This window comes from Hyaena hyaena, unplaced genomic scaffold (genome assembly GCF_003009895.1).
Source record: "Hyaena hyaena isolate Hyena2069 unplaced genomic scaffold, ASM300989v1 scaffold_29, whole genome shotgun sequence".
Lineage (NCBI taxonomy): Eukaryota > Metazoa > Chordata > Mammalia > Carnivora > Hyaenidae > Hyaena > Hyaena hyaena.
The window spans coordinates 4,811,963-4,834,975 of NW_024080661.1; the positions used below are offsets into that span (position 1 = coordinate 4,811,963).

At 43.6% G+C, this 23,013-nt stretch overlaps 1 protein-coding gene across 4 annotated transcripts in view; it reads right to left on the reverse strand.

Annotated features, from left to right (window-relative positions):
• Positions 1 to 692: 692 nt before the first annotated feature.
• The window catches only part of SPAG9 (sperm associated antigen 9), a 137,521-nt gene continuing 115,200 nt past the window's right edge, over positions 693 to 23,013 (reverse strand). For 2 of the 4 annotated variants that reach the window (XM_039227647.1, XM_039227645.1), the window contains 12 exons: positions 21,040 to 21,258; positions 20,560 to 20,755; positions 18,840 to 18,965; positions 17,502 to 17,582; positions 16,670 to 16,737; positions 14,361 to 14,509; positions 13,155 to 13,326; positions 11,104 to 11,217; positions 9,076 to 9,114; positions 7,968 to 8,144; positions 5,137 to 5,286; positions 693 to 4,252 (listed from right to left, as the gene is read on the reverse strand). In XM_039227647.1, the coding sequence (XP_039083578.1) occupies positions 4,137 to 4,252; positions 5,137 to 5,286; positions 7,968 to 8,144; positions 9,076 to 9,114; positions 11,104 to 11,217; positions 13,155 to 13,326; positions 14,361 to 14,509; positions 16,670 to 16,737; positions 17,502 to 17,582; positions 18,840 to 18,965; positions 20,560 to 20,755; positions 21,040 to 21,258 (1,607 nt within the window). In that variant the 3' untranslated portion in view covers positions 693 to 4,136. The remainder of the gene's footprint in view (positions 4,253 to 5,136; positions 5,287 to 7,967; positions 8,145 to 9,075; positions 9,115 to 11,103; positions 11,218 to 13,154; positions 13,327 to 14,360; positions 14,510 to 16,669; positions 16,738 to 17,501; positions 17,583 to 18,839; positions 18,966 to 20,559; positions 20,756 to 21,039; positions 21,259 to 23,013) is intronic. The other 2 variants (XM_039227648.1, XM_039227646.1) reach the window with 1 other exon arrangement.

The window sequence follows — 23,013 nt, forward strand, 5'->3', positions numbered from 1 at the left end:
AAAGAATTAATCGGTTTCCAAAAACGACGACTCGGCAGGCCCCAGAGGGCCGAGGGGCAGTTAGGTAAGGGCCTGTCGAGCAGGAATGAGCCAGGCTATTAATTGAACTCGAGGGCGTCCAACTTTGGAAGGACGGCCGTGCCTTCATCGAGTCAGCTGTCCTGTTAACATGCTGATCAGGGCTCCTTTTACTGTCGTGTCCGAACCCCATGTTTTTTGTAAACAAAACACACTGGATTGGACTAAATACCACTGCACTGCAGACGGGTTCACATCGTGCTGGCACATGATTAGTTTCATAATCACCCTTCCTTCCAGAGTCTCTCCCAAGCAAATGGGTCACAGGTGAGCACGCCGTAGTATTAACATCTCCATCACGGCCCGCCTCTCATTACCGAGTCGACCTGGTGAATGGTATGCCTTGCATCATGCGTGGGTTGCTGCTCAGCACGCCCACATTTCTAGAAAGCCCTATTGTCTATTACTGAGATCTCATTCGAACATGTGAGCCAAGCAGACATGATCTTCCTGTACTCCCCTCTGCTCACCTTTAGCCAGGGTCAAAGGGTGACAGTCCTCACCCTCAGGAACGCCCTGTTTGATGGGGGAAGATTATTAGACTGTTGAATCAAAACCAAGTCCAGACCCCTAGGAAAGGCAAAAACAAAACAAAATACACTGGACCTCATACGTGTTTCATATACATATTTATATATATTTCATGTACAAAGTTACATTCCGAACCCCAGGGATTCCATAATAGAAATAAATACCGAAATAACTACATTGCTAACTGAGCTTTTTGCTCATAGAAACGAAGCCTCAGCCTCTAAGAGACAACAAGTGGGACACTCTAGAACCCATTTTTCAGATTATAGAGGCCAGTAAAAGTCTGGATAAAATGTCTAGGACAAAAAAACAAATTCAGAACATAAAATGGTTAAAATATATTCAAATATATTGAGAAATGTACGACAAAATTAATAATAAAAACTTAATTTTTTTTTAAGAGAAAGAAGAAGACATTTAGTGTTACAAAATAGCATCACCCTGTTGGAAAAGCACTGATGATTTCCACATTTAATTCTCTCTTCTCTACTCTTCCCATGTTACAAACGGGGGCCAAACGAGTCCCTTTCTCAACATGATCAATGAAGAAGAGCCCTAAATCTGGTGGAGTCCTTTGGTAACGGTCATAATACTCACAAGGAAATAAATATTCAGTTCCACGGCATTTGCAAGAAAGACGCACATTCTTTAGGACGGTTAATATTATGAGACAACTGTTTTGCTTTGTTTTGTTACTAAGGCAGCCTATGTTAAGGGGTCTATTCTCAAATGCAGTAAGACCTTTACAAGAAATGGACACGACAGCAGCTGAGAGAATGCATTTTCATCTTTTCTATGCAAACACACTTAATTTGGAAAGTCGTGTGCTGCATAGTTTGTGCTCAAAATGGTTTACGCTCTCAACAAGCTGCATCCATTAAGATATTCTTTCCTGTTTAAAACATGTAGATCCACACAGGTTGGAAAAAAAAAACTCTCAAAATGTGTGGTTCTTCAAAAAAATATTCTCCCTTTGCCTCCTCGGGATTTTAACCTGCATTTCATAGTAAGCATTAGGTTGGCGTTTAGGACACAGACATTCTGGTAGCTTAGCAATGGTCGAGCATCGGCAACTTCACAGAGTTCGACCTCATCCATAAGCCAAGCGTAACAAAATGAGAACCTTCTCGGGTATCCCTTGTTTTTTCCAGCAGGGGCAATACGTGTATTTTGTACACGGAGAGACCAACCCGAGGTATTCAAGCCTCTTCTCTACCCTCGAGTTGGAAGCGACAGGCAGTTTGCAGCAACCACTTTGCTGCTTGCAAGAAGCTTACATTCTGGTTCTTACCAAAGTGAACGTTTACCACCTTGACCAAAGTGAACGTTACAAGAATATAAACCTATTACTGGGAAAGGGGGGGAAGTAAAGTGATCTGCAGAAGATACTTAAACGACATCACAAATACAAGGACAAGCCCTTGACACAAAATGTACGAGCATTTCTGTACTCTCTCTAGTCCCTGATGTTAATTAACAGGGCCACTGATAATCTGATAGCTGTAGATAAAATAGCCACATCCCTATATTCCTTAAGTTAAAGCCAGTAAGAGCAATTAGAACCACTGTTACATGTTCGCATGTTTCCTCTTTTAACTCCTGATTTCCTAAACGACATTTGGTCATACCAACATGTACAAACTGAACGGCCAAGTGGGGTCTGACTCTGGGATGTTTATTTCTTGGGATTGAAAATCCCAAAGATTTTAGTGTCTCCTTTTTGTGAATTTATAAAGCAATTCCCCTCCCTCCCCCAAATGTTTTAACAATGTGGGGTTTTTTTTTCTTTTAGGTAGTGCCAAAAATGGCTCAAATTTAAAATAAAAGTGTAGCTTCTAAGCTATGAAAAAGGGACCTAAGTATCTCAAGCAAAAACTCAGCCTTTCACTACAGCTTTTGCCAAAGGGGGTTCCTTTCTCCTGGCCACCTGAGGTGGCCACTGCTTAATCGTGTACACGATGTGCTTCCAGACACGACGTGGCCTGGTGGATCCAAAGGCTTCTGCCGGCTCACTAAATCCCATGTATTTATCAACTAGTTTAATCAGAGGCTTTAGGACAGTGGCACACTTTTTACGAATATCTCTGCAGCAGCTCGGGAAACACAAAGCTCTGTGCTTCAGAAAGCTTCCACGGTCTGAGACCTGTGCTTGCTTACTTTTCCGTCGAGCACTCCTTCTGGTGATCGGGGCCCGTTATTCAACAGGTTTCTGTTTTAAAAATAACACTTCAATTTCTATTTAGCTTTGCTTAAAGAAATGGTAAATCACGCATTTTCAAGAAGCTCGAGAGGGGGAAGAAGGATTTTAAAAACGTAGGAAACAAGAAAATCTGCTAAACCCGGACTCAATTTTTGAAATGGGCGTTATGAGTAAAATGATGAACATGTCAACTTCTACTTGATGGTATCTTGGCTTTGTCTTCTTCCCCTTCACTGCTTTCCTCTTTGACCGTGGCATTTTAATCTCAAAAGGGCACAAATATGTAAAGTTGTCATTTACATACAAAACACCAAGGGCTGGCTGTTCTGCAGTTTTATGCAGAACCAGAGACAATACTGTTTCTAATCAAATCCCTGCTGCAGTTCACAGGCCACTTCCCCGCGGATGCTGCTTCACGCTTGGGGACCAGGAAGGGCCGTCCCAGAACTGGTGAACAGGTGAGCTTTTCACAGAGACACCTCCACCACCCACCACCATCCACGGGTTCAGGAACCCCAAACCCAGTTTCCTCCAGAATAAGTTCTCCCACGGCCGAAGTGATCTTCTGAGCCATATCAGCCGGAACCCTTTCCGACATGTCAGTATGGAAATGAGGGCGGCTAGTCTCGGAATCACTACAAAATCCAGAGAGCAGGCCTCATAAATTGTAGTGCTCTAATAGGTCAGAAACAGGATATTTTTATTTAAATAGTGTAGTCTTAATTTCTTCAATAGAAAACCCCCCCAAATCTGATGAAAACAAGGTTTTATATACCATATATAAACAAGATTTGTCAGATTTGAAAGTGAAAGTACTTTACAGTTGGCTTGCAGCCCCTTGGGACATTGAGAGAACTCCTGATAATCCACCTGATACTTGTTTGTGTCAATTTTATAATACACCGGGGAAGACTGTTATTGTACTGAACGGTACAGTTCCACATATCAAGTGTTCCCATTAACTCCATTATTAGCGACAGCTCAAAAGTGACCCCATCAAATGTAGTGAGTGACGTTAGCTGTGGCAGAGTGAGCCACATCTGGATTGCTTCCTAGAATTCACCAGTTTGCAGAGAGTAAACATTCTTTGATTTGTTCATAACGTACTGAAATCGCCCGGAACACTGGTGCAGTGAAACAGCTAGTTCCTGTATCGTTACGGGTAGGACAGGTCTTGTAAGACAAAGTTAACAGGAAAAAAAAAATGCTCACACATCATGTGGTGAAACGGATTTCACAAGGAGAGCATTAAATTAAGGGGAAAAGGGAAAATAAACCATGCAGAAGAGACGGCCTCCCCGTCCCCGCCGGCCGGCCTCCGGTGGGCTCACTCACTGCCACACAGCACTTGCCACACGATCAGGTGACTCCTTTCTGCTTTGGCGACAGAAGGTTCAAGTGGAAGATCTTCTCCAAGCAGTTCTGATTCTCCGCCCTCATCACCTGGGGGGCGACAGGGAGACTCCGGTCAGGTGGGCCCGCGACCGCTCTGTGAGCAGTGTGCACCAGCCCCGGGCGACCCCCCTTTCAGAGCACACGGGCCCAGAGCTGCCAGGAGTCAGAAAGAGAGTTCACTTCTCAGACCGCAAGGACAGAGGCGAGCGCACTGTACTGCGCTGGGCACATGCCCCGGCGGGCCTGCCTGTGCGCTGAGATGGCAGAAACGACAAGTCAAAGCCGGCCGACCCTGTGTTGATCCAAAGGGATGGGGTCTACTCTCATTTATTCCAAACTGAGAAGTGAGACTAGACGGGACTATAAACGGGAAAGCGTGGACACAGAGCCCGCGCACCCACGCACTAGCTACATCCAAGCAACTCCTGCCTGTCGTCGGTGCTGGCGAAGCTCTCCGACCAGAGCCAGCCCGCGTGAGGGCACGCAAACAGAAGGTGCTTCTCACACTCCCGGCAGCGTGGGATGGCAGATTCGTCACTCCATATACCGAGGTACTGAGTTTCTGTTTGTTTTTCTGTTTTTAAGATTTTATTTTTAAGCAAGCTCTACACCCAACACGGGGCTCAAGCTCACAGCCCTGAGATCAAGAGTCGCATGCTCCACTGACTGAGCCAGCCGGGAGTCCCGACACTGAGGTTTTTCTTCCCATGATTTTCAAGTTTAGGACAGGTTGTGAATGAACAGCGTGCAGTGGTAATGAAGAAATGAGGCTTAAGTCACAGACAGGCTATAGGTTCTCCTGGAAATAGCTAAGTGAACTCGAGAAATGAGGTCCTGATCAAAGACACTGCTCTCCAAGGCCCCGTGCAAGCAAACCATACACCTCTCCCCAAAGGTGCATCACTGGGGCACTGGTGCATCCAATGGCTTACCCATTCGGAAGTCGATGTAGCCCTCGCCTCCACTGATGACGAGCATAGACTTCAAGGGCGTCTGGCTGCCAGGCTCCTGTGCAGATGGCCCTGCTTTGTCACCTGTTAGATCTGTGCCACTACTGCCACTTTGTGGGCTGACGACTTGACCTATTTGTGCAAGAACAGAAGTGATTATTACTTATCACACACTGGGGTGGGGGAAGACTCATTTCCTCTGAATATTGTCAGAAAATTGAATAAAAAGGTAAAAATATTTTGATACAACCAAAGTATTGGGGATGCCAGAATCCTCAGTAGGATCAGAAAACACCTATAAAAGTCTTAAGAACCCAAATGTGAAAATCAAATGTAGAGCCATTTTGTGCCAAAGCAGGAGTGGATCCAAATCCATTATGAGACCTGTGTATGGCCAAGCGGGTCTTAGCTGCCTGCCTCAACCTATTACAATCTAAATCTTTTGATCTGAGGGGCTGAGGAAAAGATACGTGTGCATTTGTGTAAGAGACTGGAAAAGGTCTTCAACTTAGGCACTATATATTCATATTAATATTTAAATGTAGTTCAAATCCATGGTTTTCCTCTCATATTTAAGAAAAGTACATCTTATTTGTAATTTAGATAATGCAAATAAAATTACTGGTACACGTCATTTATTCTATAGTTTAAGTTATAAAGTAGAATCTTTGAGCATGAAATGGGAGAGAAAGCTTTACTATGCCATAGTTAAATGAACTAGATTTTTATGTATAAACAGTAACAAATCTCAAAAAAATGCGGAGTGAGTTGAAGCATATATATGTGACATAACATTTAAGTTCAAAGCCACAAGAAAGACTACACATTGTTTACGGATATGTTCAAATGTAAAAATATAAAAACCCGGAGTAGGATACTCATCCTCTTCAGGACAGTAGTAATAGATGGAGAGAAAAAGGGGAAGGGAATGGGATTAGAGGAATATAAAAAAGAAGACTCAAAGGGGATTCTAGGACCCTTTTTTCACAAAAGCAAAAAAATACTACCAGCAATTCCATTTCTAGGAATTTATCCTAAGGAAATAACTACACAAATATACAAGGTGTATGTTTCAGGGAGCTCATTACCATGTTGCTAAGAAAACTGAGTAATTGATGGGGGTACCATGTGCCAGCCCTACGTTATATACATTTAATCATTTGATCTTTGGAACACCCTCAGGAAAATGAGTATGATGGTTAATTTTCTGTGTCAACCTGACTAGGCTGTGGTGCGCAGATACGTGGCTAAACTCCACTCTAGATAGTGCCATTGGAGGTATTTTTTAGATATAATTAACACTTAAGTCAGTGGACTTTGGGTAAAGCAGATTCATCTCCACAATGTGGGTGGGCCTCATCCGATCAGCTGAAGGCCATCAGAGAAAAGGGTAGATCCCCCAAGGAAGAAGGAATTCTGCCTCTAGACTGCCTTTGGACTCCAGCTGCAACACCCACCCTTTCCTGGGTCTCCAGCCGGCTGGCCTGCCCTGCAGACTTCACACCTGCCAGCCCCCGTAGTCGCATGAGCTGACTCCCTAAATTACATCCATCTCTCTCTTCCACACACTACTGGTTCTGTTTTTCTGAAGACCCCTAATACATGGACGCTATCATGTCCAGTGCCACGTGGTTAGTGTGGCAGCATCAGATGTGAACTCTGTAGAACTCCTAAACTTGCATCTTACGGGGGAAATAATTCCAGGCACGGGTCCTGCTTTGTGTGGTCAGTCACATCAGTTCACTATCCTCAGGGGACAGAACATTTCTCATCGGACATCGCCACTATCACCTCTCATGTGGATGGCACTTCTAGAGCACTTCCAGTAATTTTCACCGCAAAGGAGGTGGGCAGAGCAGAGATCAGTCACGTTCACTTAGGAAATGAGGACGAGAGGGGCACCCGGGTGGCTCAGTTGGTTGAACATCCGACTTCAACTCAGGTCATGATCTTGTTTGTGAGTTTGAGCCCCATGCTGGGCTCTGTGCTGACAGCTGGGAGCCTGGAGCCTGCTTTGGATTCTGTGTCTCCCTCTCTCTCAAGATGCCCCTCCCCTGCTTATGCTCTTCCTCTCTCTCAAAAATAAACACTTTAAAAAATTTAAAAAAAAAAGGGGGGGGGGAGGGGGGAATGAGGACCGATCGCAGAGGTTGAGTGACCCGCCAAGGTAACTATGTGAGTGGCAAGGGAGGGACCCCCAGTCTGCTGCTCTTTGCCACGACACTGCTGCAGGTACTTGAGTATGTTCTCTATCCTGTCCTGTATACAATTCTGATGGCTGGGGCTTCCTTCCTGCCATCTCCTTTATTAGGCCACGACCATTTCTGGTACCTGCGGTGACAAAATAGTAGCCTGGGTGGCTCAGTTGGTTAAGTGTCCGACTTCGGCTCAGGTCATGATCTCATGGTTTGTGGGTTCGAGACCTGCGTCGGGCTCTGTGCTAACAGCCAGTTCAAAGCCTGGAGCCTGTTTCAGATTCTGTATCTCCCCCTCTCTCTGACCCTCCCCTGCTCACATTGTGTGTGTCTCTCTCTCAGAAATAAATAAAAATTTAAAAAAAAAAAAAAAAAAGGCAAGCAAAAGTCTCTTAATAAAAACCAACAAATTTGTTTTGGGGGAAAGAGGAGAGATTCCAAAACAATTTCATTCAAATATCCCTATAGTGCTTTATCCATACCTCCGATTATAGAACTTTTCATATATTCTATGGGAATTATCTGTAATTCCAGTACTTAGCACTAGACTAGTTAGTGGACCACGGGACAGAAAAGAGACAATTATATGCAACTTCTCGACAGAATAATCTAGCTCACCTGGGACTGCCACAAAGAATTTTACCGCATCCCGGTGCCCGTGGAAGCAAAGCTGGGCGTGTGCCATTGAACAGTAGGGTATAAACGTCCCTGGAGTCACTTTATCGCTGTTTTCATCGCCATACACGCGGATTACGCTTCCAGGACGATTGCCTGGTGCTCCTGAGGTTTTATTTGCTGCAAAAGAAAAACCAAATACCAAATATTTCCCCCTAGGAAATGGTGATGATGCAGGAGGTTACTGGTTAATCCTTATGATATTATCTAAAAGCTACAGCCAGTCGAGGTAAAAACAAGGGCAGCAATGCCAACTCAAGACAAAGCTGGGAAAAAAAAGATAATACAGCATGCTAGTTATTTTTAGGTACCTCAGTAAATGGAGTAGGGGATTTTGCCAGTCTAGCAATAACTAAGCTTACTTTGAAACACACCTATTGATTTAAAAGGGGGAGGGGGCAACAATAAAAAACACCCAGATTTGAATCTTAGGGATGTCTGTTTTATGCTGTTGTTTTAACCCTCATTTTAGAAGACTAACTAGTTACACAGTTTAAAGCAAATGTGTATATTTTTAAATAACCATTTCACGGTCTAGCTTCTGATTTTTCTCCCCTGTGGTAAGAGCATCTCCCTCGAGGGGGGTGGTAAAAAGCTGTGTTTAAAGGGTGCAGCCACTATGACAGGGTGGCTTCGCTCTACACCAGACAGATGGTTTGCTGCATTATTTTAGAACAACCAGACTCACAAAACATCCCCATTCCATGGGCCAGTAAGTGAATGAAAAGAAACGTGGCTGGTAACAAGAGTAAACAATGGAGATTAATGACAGTTTGAAGAGATGTTTCGTGTTTTTACTGGAAGGAAAACAAAGTCTGAAGGAAAGTTCAGCTGCAACAAAAGATGATAAACACACTAAGCCGCTGAGCAGTAGGTTGGTGGCTATGGAACAAATATTAAAAAACAAAACCGACAGGACACCTGCTGCGATGCAGTGACTGCGAGTGGATGGCGTTTAAGAACATTCAAGAGGGCATCTAGAGCCGGAGGACAGCCTCCCAGTGGCCATCAGAAGCCAGGAAGAAGAGCTGGGTTCAGGATCTGCACTTACCCCTCAGCCCCAGTAAGCGTCCCTGGTGGAGGATTACGGCTACAGTGAGAGAGGAGGAAAGGGCCATGGAGAGGCGCACGGCACGGGACAACGCCGCCGTGAGCCTCCACTCTCGCCGCCTCGCTTCCAGCTGCTAGCCTGGCCCTCCGAGCTCCTGACTACGCTACCGAAGTCAGTCCAACTTGGTATAATACCAAGTAACATGAAAAGGTCTTACCAAAGCCTCTGTAGACTAGCTCTGCTCAAAAAGGACAATTTGGTTCACTGTGATTTTGCTTTCCTTATTATAAAGCAATTTCAAAGAATAAGAACTGAACAGGGAGCGCTTCCTAAATGCTATTATTTCCCCTTTTTCTGTAAGAAATCCTGTTCCGTCTACGGCCATACCACCCTGAACGCGCCCGATCTCGTCTGATCTTGGAAGCTAAGCAGGGTCGGGCCTGGTTAGTACTTGGATGGAAGAAATCCTGTTCAAGGGGTGCCTGGATGGCTCAGTCAATTGAGCGTCCAACTTCGACAGCTCAGGTCATGATCTCAAGGTTCATGGGTTCAAACCCCACATCAGGCTCACTACTGTCAGCACAGAGCCTGCTTCAGATGCTCTGTCCCCCTTTCTTTCTGCCCCTCCCCTGCTCATGCTCTCTCTCTCTCAAAATAAAATACAAAAAAAAAAAAGAAATCCTGTTCAAATGGCTACGTTAAAATGGAATTCTCTTTTATAAAGAACTGAAATGAACTCATGTAAATTTAGAAGTAATTACAGAAAAGACAGCTGGGATTAAGAATTTGGTTCTGGGGCGCCTGGGTGGCTCAGTTGGTTGAGTGTCTAACTTCGGCTCGGGTCATGATATCACAGTTCGTGAGTTCGAGCCCCACGTCGGGCTCTGTGCTGACAGTTCAGAGACTGGAGCCTGCTTCGAATTCTGTGTCTCCCTCTCTCTGCCCCTCCCCTGCTCACACTCTGTCTCTCTCTGAAAAATAAATAAACATTAAAAATTTTTTTTAAAAAAAGGAATTTAGGTTTTTCAGGGGCACCTGGGTGGCTCAGTCAGTTAAGCGTCCGAATCTTGACTTCAGCTCAGGTCATGATCTTGCATTCGTGAGTTCAAGCCCCACATGCGACTCTGTGCCGATGGTGTGGAGCCTGTTTGGGACTCTGTCTCCCTCTCTCTCTGCCCCTCCCCCTCTTACTCTCTCCCTCTCTCAAAATAAATAAAAAGAAAAAAAGGAAAAAAACGAATAAGGTTCTTCAAAGGCTCCAGATACAGCACCTTCCACGCCTCTTCCCTGCCCCCTGAAGAAAGGTAGGGCAGTACTGAGGTGTTTGTTTATGGACTTATCTTACGGACTTAAGGCACTGGTTTTCAAAACATTCCCTGCCCATGAATTCTGAAACACAAAAACGCTCGCTGGATGGATAATCAATGTAATGGAACATAATATGAAAAACATATAATGTACATTTTGTTCACAAAAGTAACAGTAATGAAACATAACACACAATGTGCATTGTGTTCACGTCTGTTTTCACATACAGGAGAGAAGGCTTGTCTCCAGCATAACTGAGTGCTTGCTGACCTTAGAAACTTCCCACAACATTTTCTAAACCTCAAATAAAGCAAGCAGAATGTCCTAAAGTAACTGCTGGAGAGATGAAGGACCAGAATGATTCTAGGCCCTGTTTCCAGATATTGATGTACTAACACTGGAAGAAAGCCGGACTCGAACCTTTTTCTAAAGGAGGAAACAGGACTGGTACTCCCAAATTGAGGAAAGGGGCTTTTCTCAGTCGAACATGTTTAGTTATACCTGCTGGTCCTGAAGCGTGGGCACTGCTATTCGCTACAGTCTGTAAGTTTTGTACAAGTAACGAAAGGACAACAGTTGGGTGTTGGTCACCACCTTGATTTTCTGAGTTACCACAGGTTTGCCAATAGCAAAACCATTCCTTCTGCCTGAATTCTGGACACAACTACATCCTGCAACCCGTCTGAGTGCACTGTGGCAGTCAGCTACACATATACTTACTTTCTGTCAACGGGATGGAGATAATGACACCATTTCCTGTCCCCACCCACAAACGATTGCAAGACACCATAAGAGCTGTGATCCTCACAAAAGAGAAGCCCAGTTTTCCAGTACCTGTAGAGCAGGGGGAAAATTTTTATTGAGAAATTAGAGCAAATGAGGTTTCAGGTTCTAAGTCCCTCAGAACTGCTGGATTACCACAAGAGAGAGGAAATGTTGACCAGAGCTAGCTGGTTGTTTCCTGAAGGTGCACGTCAAAGCCAACTTCCAATGGGCTTTATCACCTATCTGATCATTCGTGATTAATGATAAAAGAAAATTCTGAAGGTGGCTGACATCACAGTACCATTCAGAAAGAAAAGTCTGTTGACCAGGAGGCAGGGCGCAAGATTTAATTAGGGAGCTGCAAAATCAATCCAAACCCAACCCAACCCAAAATAAAGCAAAAAACACGGGCACCTGGGCGCCTCAGTTGGTTAAGCGTCCAACTCTTGCCTTTGCCTCGGGTCAGGATCTAACAGTTTGTGAGTTTGGGCCCCACCTTAGGCTTTGTGCTGACTGTGCAGAGCCTGCCTGGGATTCTGCCCCCCTTTCTCTCTGCTCCTCCCCCTTTGCTCTCTACCTCTTTCTCAAAATAAATAAAGTTAAAAAAAAACAATAAAACAAAAAACAACAAAATCAGAGCTTGCTAAATTGGAAAATCAAATGTCCTTTGTTTTTATAAGCTGAAAGAGTTCTGCTTTGCCTTAGTAAAAACAATTGTAATCAAAATATATATTCTTTCCTTGTTTACATACTTCGATTCTGCAGCAGTTTAGAAATTTTAGGATACCACAGACACGCAACGTAAGGAGACTGGATGCACTTTTTATTTGAAGGAAATTTCTACATCTCATCGTATTTTCTGAGACTTGAAAGGATAACTCATAAACAGGTAATATTACATTTAAGACAAACAGCATTTAGTCACTCACAGGGTCTACTTACAGGAACTGAGAATAATATGATCACAGAGGGTGACAAGTCAGAAGGAGCCTTAAATGCCATTCAGTCTAAGCTAGAGATCTTTAACCTGTGGTCATAGTATGCCCTGAAACTGGCTTGTGTTTATGACATTCCCAACAGCCACAGAGCGCTAGATTAGGCTAAGGCAGGGAACAAGCCAGTGATAGTCCCTGCCCTTCGTGGGCTTATGGTCTTTGGGGAGAGAGACAATAAACAAGAATCAAACAGTACTGGTACAACCACAATAATGATAAGCCCATGAAGAAAAAGTAGGCGAGGACCTTAAATCAAATTAGAAGATTAGGAAAGGTCTGTTCTGGATGTGCCATGTACGCTATGACCTGAAAGCCAGGTAAACAGGGACCGAAAAGAACCTGTCGGGCACAGTTAGAAGAGCACATGTGGGGGACCTGAAGTGGACAAGACCCTGGTGAGCGCTATGACCTGAAAGCCAGGTAAACAGGGACCGAAAAGAACCTGTCGGGCACAGTTAGAAGAGCACATGTGGGGGACCTGAAGTGGACAAGACCCTGGTGAGCTCGAGAGGGGTCCAGGCCATGGGACCAGTTCTTCGTGGTGGGGTCACAAAAGGTCACCTCACCTAAAAGCAGGAATATTCTAGAAGTGGCTGGTATTACATAAGTATGTCATGGTGGTACCTGCACGCTGGTTACTGTGCAGAGAACAGACCAGGGTGGAAACACAGAGACTACTTAGGAGGTCCATGGATACCCCAGGGGGTAAGGACGATAGCCTGGCCTCCAGGGATATAATGGCAGAGATAAAGAAGTAACTGATTTAAGATATTTTTGGAGGCAGACTTGACAGCTCCCCGTGACGGGTTAGGTGTGGGGAATGGAGAGGAGTCAAAAATGATCCCAAGTTTCCGTCAAGAGCCACGGAGTACCCGGGGGGCGGCTGCCTGACTCAGCGACATCAGCTCACCAGTCCGGAGGCAACTTATTCGTGGGGCTACCCGGCCTCTGAGGCCATTTAAACATCAAACACTCTTCAGCTGATAAAGACAGAATTCTTTGGAAGCTTACCTAACATTTTGCTTACATAAGGCTCAATGTCCACATCCTGAAGGTGTTGATAAGTGTGTGCATGATAGAGACGGAGCGTGGAATCCAAGCGAATGGAGACCCACACTCCGTCCCCCACCCACGCAAGCTGCCGCACCTGGCTCTCCTTCCTGGGGTGCGCGTCAAACGATTTCTAGGAAAGATTGTTCAATCACGACGTTACTTTGATTACGTGGGAGTTCACAATTAAAACACTGCGCTCATTGACACAACAATCGGGCAGACTGAATATTAAGAGGAGCCTAAACAGTATTTACTAAATATGATTATGCTTACATACACAGTTCTTTTACTCCAGACTACAAAACGAACCGAAGAACAAACAACTAAAGGGCGCTAGATTTCAGCGCTGTGCAGGATATCAGCTTACGAAAGGAATACTGGCGTATCCGGACCCTGCAACAGTGTCCAACAAAGAGGCTGAATTTGATCTCAGGATTGTGTACTGTCACAGAGCAACGCATGAAGTAAGAGCCTATTTATAATCAAACAAAAAGGAACCAACAATGCTGTCTGTGTGTGTATATATCTGCATGGAGGAAACAGATCGGGGCAGTAGGAATCCCACCAAGCGACTAACTTTGGGACTTGTAGGGAACAGAGTGGGATTTGGAACAAAGGGAGGACTTTCACCTTAAATTTTCCTGCTGTTTTTTTTTTTTTTTATTAGAATGAATTTACCTATTGCGGCAAAACTTTTAGGAAAGCAATGCTAAGAGGCTTTTATTTTTTTACAGCAGATTCCCGCTGCAATCTTATTCCTCTGTCTAGGACACACATAGGGATCTGCCTGCATACACGTGGGGCGGCAGAGCCTCGAGAACCCTCGTCCCAAACAACCCCTACAAAATTAAACAGATCGAGAACCCTGTGTCCAAATAATACACATCTGTATCTATAGGTATTCAGACACACATTTAAACATTCATGTGTGAATCTTCCTTCCTTTAAAAAAACAAAACAAAACAAACCCCACTTCCCACCATAGTCATAAGTGGCAAGAGAGGTGAAGCACCACAGAAAGCTAAGCTGTCATCTGACAATCACTCAAGTGCCCTACAACACACGGATTCAGAAAGCAATTTCTAAAGAATCTAAAAATATTACAGTCTTAGAGTCCTCAGAAAATACCCATTCAGTAACTACAGGACGCACGGCTTCACTTACCTCTATTTTCATAGCCTTTGGCTGAACCACATAGATTTTGTTCCTATAGCCACACCAGACTTTGTCATGTACCACAGTCATGCACCGAATAGAATGGTGAGGCCGTCCAAGGTCCAACAGGTGATAGTTTGACAAATCCCACTGTCCATCTTTAAAAGAAGAAGTGGATTATTTATGCAGACCACCTTTTCCTCAATTCTAACATAAGAAACATTCTATTTGGGTGAATTAATAAATGCATTGCTGAAGCACTGCAAAATACCATGTAGTCCCTTTATCTTTTCTTCGCAGAGACTGACTCTCATTCTGTCTACTGCAAAGTTGGGAAAGAGATGTCACAGCTCATCTGGTCCAATGAGCCACCTGGTGCCCGGATCTCCACACTAACAGCAGCAGTGATGGGATAAATCAGCAGTAAGTTTTCCGTTTATAATGATAGTTTCACAATTAGAATGGATTTGGTATAACCCTTTGGATAACATCTCCCTCACTCATTTGCATTTTGATGTATCCTGGGTAGATGTTAAGGACAAAGTACTGCTAACACTTTAAGAATTAACGCACATAATCATTTTAGTGAGGACAGAAATACAAATGGGAATCAGCCACTGTAAGCTTGCTTTGTGGATCTTGCTTGAATGAGTTCAGTGAAAGAAAACATACAGCCTCACAAAGCAGCTCTTGCATTTTGCAAAAGCTGTAATTTTCTGAAAAAATATTCCCCATGCCTGACAAGCGCAAGTCTGGCTCCTTGTATATAACTACCCATTAGTCCATAGTTTTGCCCAATGGAAATAGAATAATCCAGTCCCACTTTTTTGTTACTGCTCTGTGTTTCCTCCTCTCAAAATTCATCATTTTTGGCATGTGCTCTGTACCCATCCCAGTTTACAGACCCTTCATCCTAACTCCGCTTTGCCTGTGTTCGTTTAACACGTTTATATACCGGAGTGGGGCAGGACCATCACCAGCCCTATCCTGCACACAGATTTCTACCAGGCTTAATATGTTCAGTAACTCAGGGGCTCCTGGGTGGCTCGGTCAGTTAAGCATCCAACTCTTGGTTTCAGCTCAGGTCCTGATCACACGGTTTTTGAGTTCAAGCCCCATATCAGACTCTGTGCTGGCATCTTGGAGCCTGCTTGGGATTCAATTTCTCTCTCTCTCTACCCCCCCACCCCTCCCCCACTCGTGCTCTCTATCTCAAAATGAATAAATGTAAAAAAAAAAAAAAAAAGGATGTTTAGTAACATACCAAATTGTGGTCAACCTTTAGATACTTCTCATTCTTCAAACATGTTGCCCCCATTTTTACTCTTCTGAACCCCAATGAAGAACTTTATATTTAAACTGATTAAATGTATTTTATCTGTTCTCTTAATATAATTTTGGATTCAGTGTGCCAAACCATTTATTACCACATTTTTTCTAAGCTTTCGTACTTGTTAGCTGGCTGGCTACGAAGTGAATAAAAACCTCTGTGCCTCCAGTTTCCTCAACTGTGAGGGTGACAGCAGGACCTTGTCACAAGCTGCTGTGAGAATGATGGTCACAGAAAGTCTACAAAGGGTCTGAACCAGGTAAAACGGAGTGCCTCAACTCTCCGATGACATGGAGTCTTAACCAGCAATCTCTTTGTCAGTTACAAAGACACCTAAACATCATCTACCCCACATTTTTCCCAAGCTCAAAAAGGTAGGAGGAGACTTTGGGAAAAGCCCTGATAAAATCCAAACTCAGTGTATCTATATTTATAGAATATTCTCCTGCTCTAGCAATCTAATTTCTACCTAGAAGACGAATGATCATGTTGGCTGATACATGTACCAAGGGGTTAGGAAGTATCGTGCACTGAATTCCCTAGTTTCCTTAATTCAAGGCAGGTTTCTGGTCCTCCACCAGCCCTGTCTGCTGATGACAGAAACACCGGTTGTAAAAAGAGGAAGGATATAAATAACATGACATGAAAATGATTAAACTATATCCGATTAAAAACTTAAAAACTTTCCAAATCTAAGTGGATATAAATTATTTTTTAAAATATTGAAAAAGAGAAAGGATTCCCTCTCACTAAATTCCTAAGTATATGAACAAGAACAGCTGCCTCCACACACATTAGGCATGAGTACTTTGCAATGATAAACTACGTGCACGCACGGATCTACAAAAGTCACCACTGTTAGCGTTCAGTTTAAACCCTTACTCTTTCTCCTATTAAGTATCATTTCTTTAAAACATAAGCCAGTCTGCTAGAAAATGCTTCTGCAAAGCAACAGATTAGCGCACACTCTGTATTCATAGCAACTCACCAGCTCCTCTGTGAAAGATCGCGAGGGTGCCGTCAGCCAGGGCCACTAATACAATCCCTTTCACATGTCTGCGAACAGGAAACGGGGTTTCAGAGCTCTCCATCCATGTGGGAATGAATGTGGGGCCACATGCTACTGAACTAGTCGCTCGAGGCTCTCAGAGGGCCAGCCCATGGTATAGACAAAGAGCTTACACCAGAACCCAAAGAATATACTTTTTATTTTTAAGTAATCTATATGCCCAATGTGGGGCTCAAATTCACAAACCCAAGATCAAGAGTCACATGCTCTATCGCCAACCGGGCGCCCCAAGAATACATACTCTTCATCGAGAAAGTCTTGCTGTGAAAATGTCAGCAGAACTAAATAAACAGCCTGTGTGGTGACTCAGCAGTTTTACTTTTTGACCCAAGCTTCTCTCATTGCAAAAGGTCCACAGACCAGAGCAGACACCTTGAGTGGACTTTGGAGTTTCTGACAGTCAACATGCATAAACAGACTAGTGAACCAATGCCCCAATCAACATACTCACAAAGTACGAGGTATAAAATGTATCCTAAAACAAACATAAATAGGTCCCGGAGTACTAAAGAACTCACCTCTGGTGAGGAATCAACCTGGCAAGTTTCACCTAAAGCTCTACTTAAGAACTACTTTACTTTCTAGTAAGAGTTGGAATCTCACTCAGCTTCCATAAAGAGGGCTAAAATAAAAAAACCAAAACTGGATATTGACTTAATCATGAAGCGCATGTTAGCTTTAACAGTCTTAAAAGATAGTTTATAATAAAATATGTATTTTTAAAAGGAAGAATTTCTAAAATAAAACTTACACAATACTGAGAATTGAATCTTTAAGTTTAATGGAATGGAGGCATCCTCTCCACTGGGCTACCGAGGAGTGCACATACAGACTGCAAGAACAAAATCAAGACAGGTAAGGCATAGAGAACGTCAAGTCGCTGCTTACATCTGACAATGGCCACAAAGTCCCTTCAGGAGGAAAGAAGAGTTAACACAAAAATCTTAGGAAATAACAACAATGAGAGTCTAGCGCAGAGAAATCAGCTGCTTGAGCAAAGAGAAACACAGAAGAATGAAAAGCCAGAACTAGAGTAACACACGGTCGGTTAATTTCAGATTACAACATACCTCAGGGTCCTTGGCTAAACTCCTTTTTAAAAAATTACCTTGCTTTTTGACCACATGGAACTATAACTTTCCGATAACAGACTGGTTTATTACGTCAGAGAGTGGCAAGCTACGCCCTGCAGGCCAAATCTAGCCCTTCATCTGCCTTAGTAGAGTGTGCAAGATAAAAATGGTCTTTACATTTTAAACAGTTGGGAAAAAATCAAGAGTATTTTATGGCATCTGAGGCATATGTGAAATTCAACCTTCAGTGTCCATAAGGTGTTACGGGGACACAGCTATGATCCTCCACTTACGTGCGGCCAGGGCGATGCCCTCTTCTGTGCCACCACCACACAGAGAAGTTGCTACAGAGATTACATGGCCACAAGGCCTAACGTATTTCTTATCTGATCCTTCATAGAAAAAGTGTGCTGCGCCCCCACTGTGTAGTATTAGACCCCTATGGAAAAGATGCACTGGCGACTTTGCTTACCTGTGGGAAAGCACAATCTTCTGAAACTCCCCACACCGCTAGCATGTGAACAAGCTACGTGATGTCAGTTACCTCCTAAGCTTTGAGATAGGGATCGGTCCTGGTTTTCCTAGTAACTCTAGGAAGCGGTTATGCTTGGGACTGGGCCTTCCCGCAGCCAAAAAAATTAGTTTAATCACTGTTATTTCCTGAATACACTCAGCCTACATAAACCTTCTGTGCATTAATAATTCTGTCTCCATGCTGTCCAGGATCTTCTATTTCTGGATTACCCAGATTTTAAAGTTTTATTTACCTCTTCTTCCAAGAGAATTATATGAAGAGAACATTCCATGACAAAGAACTATCTGAGTTACCATTCGTAAGCAATGAAAATCCAGTTTATGAGGTAGCTGGAGCATCACCTCAAAATCTGTATGTACAGGAAGTTCTCCACACTTTTTATTGTATGCCTATGCGCCAGATTTTACTTATTCATCTTCTGATTCCAAAAACAAAGTGAAAACCTAAAGATACTCTAATATGAAAAGAGTCGGCCACCTACCAGCCATTCTGAGCTCCAAGCCACATAGTCGGCAGAAGGCTACTCATTTTCTGGGCTTCTTCTCTCACCAGATCTTGTTCATTTGGCAATACTGATATTTGATCTTTATACGCATCTGAGTCGTTACTGGAAAAGGTGGGGAAAGGAAATATATCGCAGTATGCTTAGTTTTCAGGGACTGAACACTTCTATATTTTAGTTTAATGGTTTGAAAAAAAAAATTAAACACTAACATTCCAGAAAAGTCAAATTTAAATGCTTATAATAAGTATTTCAATAGTTTTACCAGAAGTAACATTAACATACTAGAGAAGACCAAGGTGCAGATAAGGGAGTTGATACATAGTAATGAAATATAGCAGTTAATATCCAGACTGTAATTATGGCTCTCCCTTAGGGTTATTTTGAATTTTATAAGTTTTTTCCTGGGGGGAAAGAAGAGGAAGGGATGGTTTGTTTTAAAATCATACACACACACAAAGGAGAAGGAGTATAAAGAATTTTCTAAAATAAAGTAATAAGTTAAAATATGCTTGCATTCTCTGCCAAGATCTTCCTTTTGGACTGTCAATATTTTTAGGGACGCCTGGATGGCTCAGTCAGTTAAGGGTCCGACTTCAGCTCAGGTCACGATCTCACAGTTCATGGGTTTGAGCCCCATGTCAGGCTCTGTGCTGACAGCTAGCTCAGAGCCTGGAGCCTGCTTCAGATTCTGTGTCTCCCTCTCTCTGACCCTCCCCTGCTNGAAATCAGAAAAAATAATGCTTAAAATGAAAAAAAAAAAAAAAAGAATATTTTTAGAAAAAGACAACTAAGCTATCAAATCCAAAACAAATCTTCTAAGTCTAAAAAGATGAGTTTATTTTTTTTAACATTTTATTTATTTCTGAGAGAGAGAGAGAGAGACAGAGATAGAGACACCATGAGCAGGGGAGGGTCAGAGAGAGAGGGAGATACAGAATCTGAAACAGGCTCCAGGCTCTGACCTAGCTGTCAGCACAGAGCCCGACGTGAGGCTCGAACCCACGAACCGTGAGATCATGACGAGAGCCGAAGTCGGATGCTTAACCGACTGAGCCACCCAGGCGCCCCGAAATTTTATTCTTAAATTAACAACTGTTAATAGACACTTGATTGTTCTCTAAGCTAAGAGGAAAAGTATCATATTGTAAAACGAATCACGTTTAGATGGATCCCCATTAGCTTTCTATAAAGGCCTAGAGAAGGCAGAAAATAAAATTAAAGAATTCACTAAATGGGCCGATATTACCGAACAAGAAGAGCCATTTGCCAGAAAACAAACTTCACCAAAGTCATCCAAGCCCCCACGGGAAATCTAAATTACCAATTCTGTAGATAAGTAGGGCTGTAGTAAAAGCAGGGCTGGGGAGTAAATGGCACAATTACAAGCCAAATGGAATTGAAAAACAAAATCATATCAGAGGAGAAAATGAGCAGAAAGAGTCTGAGTAATGTACTATATAGGCAAGATTTTTTTTTAAGGTTGTTAGCCCCATGAGTGGGGCGTGGCAGGGGGGTGGGTGGGGGGGACCAGAACGAATGCAGCAGAAGGAGAAGTGGAGGCACACCGGGAGTAAGTAATGACACCACAGTCTGCCACAATCCCACTAGTGGGATTCCCATGGCTGCTTGAGGGGATTCTGGTTCGCTTTACGTGAGCACGTATCTGGCTTCCTCAGCTGCCAACCCGTCTGTATACCTTGACTGATACACAGGTGAGAGGTCCTCTGGGATTTGAACCCCCAGAGGGTCCGTGAAGACGTGCTCTGTGTAGACGCCGGGCTGGGAGGTGTCCGCGGTGTCTTCGGCTGACCCTGCGTTGCCTTCTGTGGCCTCGGTGGCTTCTTCTGCTGTTGGAACATTTTCATCAACCTCACTATTTTCTGCTTCCTTTTCTACAAAATAAATAAAACATGCTAACCAGTGGGAATTTGCGCTTTTCTCCCCATAGTGTCCCTATATGACACACCACTGTAGAACTCCACTCCACCGACCCCGTCCCCCTCCACGCTGTGTCACGAAATACGGAACGACTTAACGGTCTTGACAGTGTCTTCCTTCAAGCTCTTTCATTCCCATCACTTCAAGATCTACATTAAGTATGAGACCGTCCGTAACGAGGCTCGTGGGACAGGTTCTGACTCCGGACAGCGAGGGCACGTACGGGACAGAGATATACCTGCTGGCCTCTCCGTCACGGGAGAAGCACCGTTGGTACTTGGGGAAGTGGCGGCCGCTGTCACCCCTTCTGTAGAACAGCCAACCACAGTGATGCCCCCCAGCAGGCTGTCTGTCTCTGCCGAGCTGTTGCTGGTCACGCTGCCACACAGGGATGCTTTGTCCACCTGTCCAGACTCTGAAAGCTCTTCCCCTGCAGGGTAGTCTGTTTCTCTTGCTCCTGAGAAGCAGGAGAAGCCGTCTTCTAATAGCTGAGTAAACCCCCACAAGGAGCATTTTCTCCAAGAAAGCAAGTATTGGTTTGAAAGGAGAGTATGCAGGGGAGACAAACAGCTACTCGAACACACTGCCAGGAGGACAACTTTAAATTTTATTTAAAGTAACCTTCACAAAATGAGAAAGTAGCTGAAAAAATTGACAGCCTATTACTGGAAGCACAAGTGAACCTGACCATGGCATATGTGACACTTCTGTTCTTAACGAGCTCCCTGGCAGCCACCCAATGAGGTTTCAAACAAGGAAATCTATTACCTGACAAATCAGCGAAACAAATTTTTTAATTATCAAGATTACTATTTAAAACATGGACTCCGGGGGCGCAGCGGGGGGCGGGGGGGCCGGGGGGGGGCGCTCAGTCAGTTAAGCATCTGACGCTTGGTCTCGGCTCAGGTCATGATCTCATGGTTCACGAGTTTGAGCCCCGCATCATGCTCGCTGCTGTCAGCACAGAGCCGGTTTAGGATTCTTTCTCTCTCTCAATCTCAATCTCTCTCTCTCTGCCCCTCCCCCGCTTACGTGCACACTCTCGAAAATAAACAAACATTTAAATAAACAATAAAATAAAAATATGGACTTCCATGGTGCCTCAGTGGCTTAGTCAGCTAAGCGCCCAACTTCAGCTCAGGTCATGATCTCACATTTTGAGGATTTGAGGCCTGCCTTGGGCTCTCTGTCCCTGCCTCTCTACCCCTCCCTCACTGGTTCTCTCTCTCTCTCTCTCTCTCTCTCTCTCTCTCTCAAAATAAACTTTAAAATGAACAAATAATAAATAAATATAAAATAAAATATGGACTTCCAACACTATTAAAAACTGATCATCCTGGGGCACCTGGGAGACTCAGTCTGGCTCTTGATTTCAGCTCAGGTCATGATCTCACAGTCTGTGAGACTGAGCTCTGCATCGGGCTCTGCCCTGACAGTGATGCTCAGCTTCAGATGCTCTTTCTCCTCTCTCTGCTCCTCCCCCACTCTCACTCTCTCTCTCTCAAAAATAAACATTAAAAAAACCAAACAAACCCTACACGTATACAGTCTCTCAAGATATTAGGAATACATATAAAAGCTAAGCATTTGCCATATAAAGATAAATTCCTTCAGTTTTCTTTATTCAAAAGCTGTTGTTATATAGACATTAAAGTATTTATTGTAGTAAGATATACATGAGTAATCTAAAACTTGATAATTTAACGTTTTTAAGGGTACAGTTCAGTGGCATTAATTACATTCACAATGCTATGCAAGCACCACAACTATCTATGTCTAAAACTTGTCCATCACCCGCCCAGAAAGTCTGTGCCCATTACACAGTAACTCCCTGTTCCCAGAGCCCCTCCTCGCCCATCCCTGGTAAACTCTAGTCTACCTGTCTTTCTGAATCTGCCTAGTCCAGACCCCTTACATAAAGGGAATCATGCAACATGTGTCCTTTTTGTGGCTGGGTTATTTTGCTTGGCATGTTTCCAAAATTAATCTCTGTTGTAGGACATATCAGAATTCCATTCCTTTTTATGACTGGAAAATATTCCACTGTGCAGACATATCACCAACCTGTTTAATGTTTAAACCAATGTTTAAACATCCTATTAATATTCAACACAGAGCTTTAAAAAGCCTTCTCTTACTAGTTAATCTAAATGGCCTCTTGCTCTCTGCCCACCAATCATCTTCTCATATTACCATGTTTCACTTTCTTCAT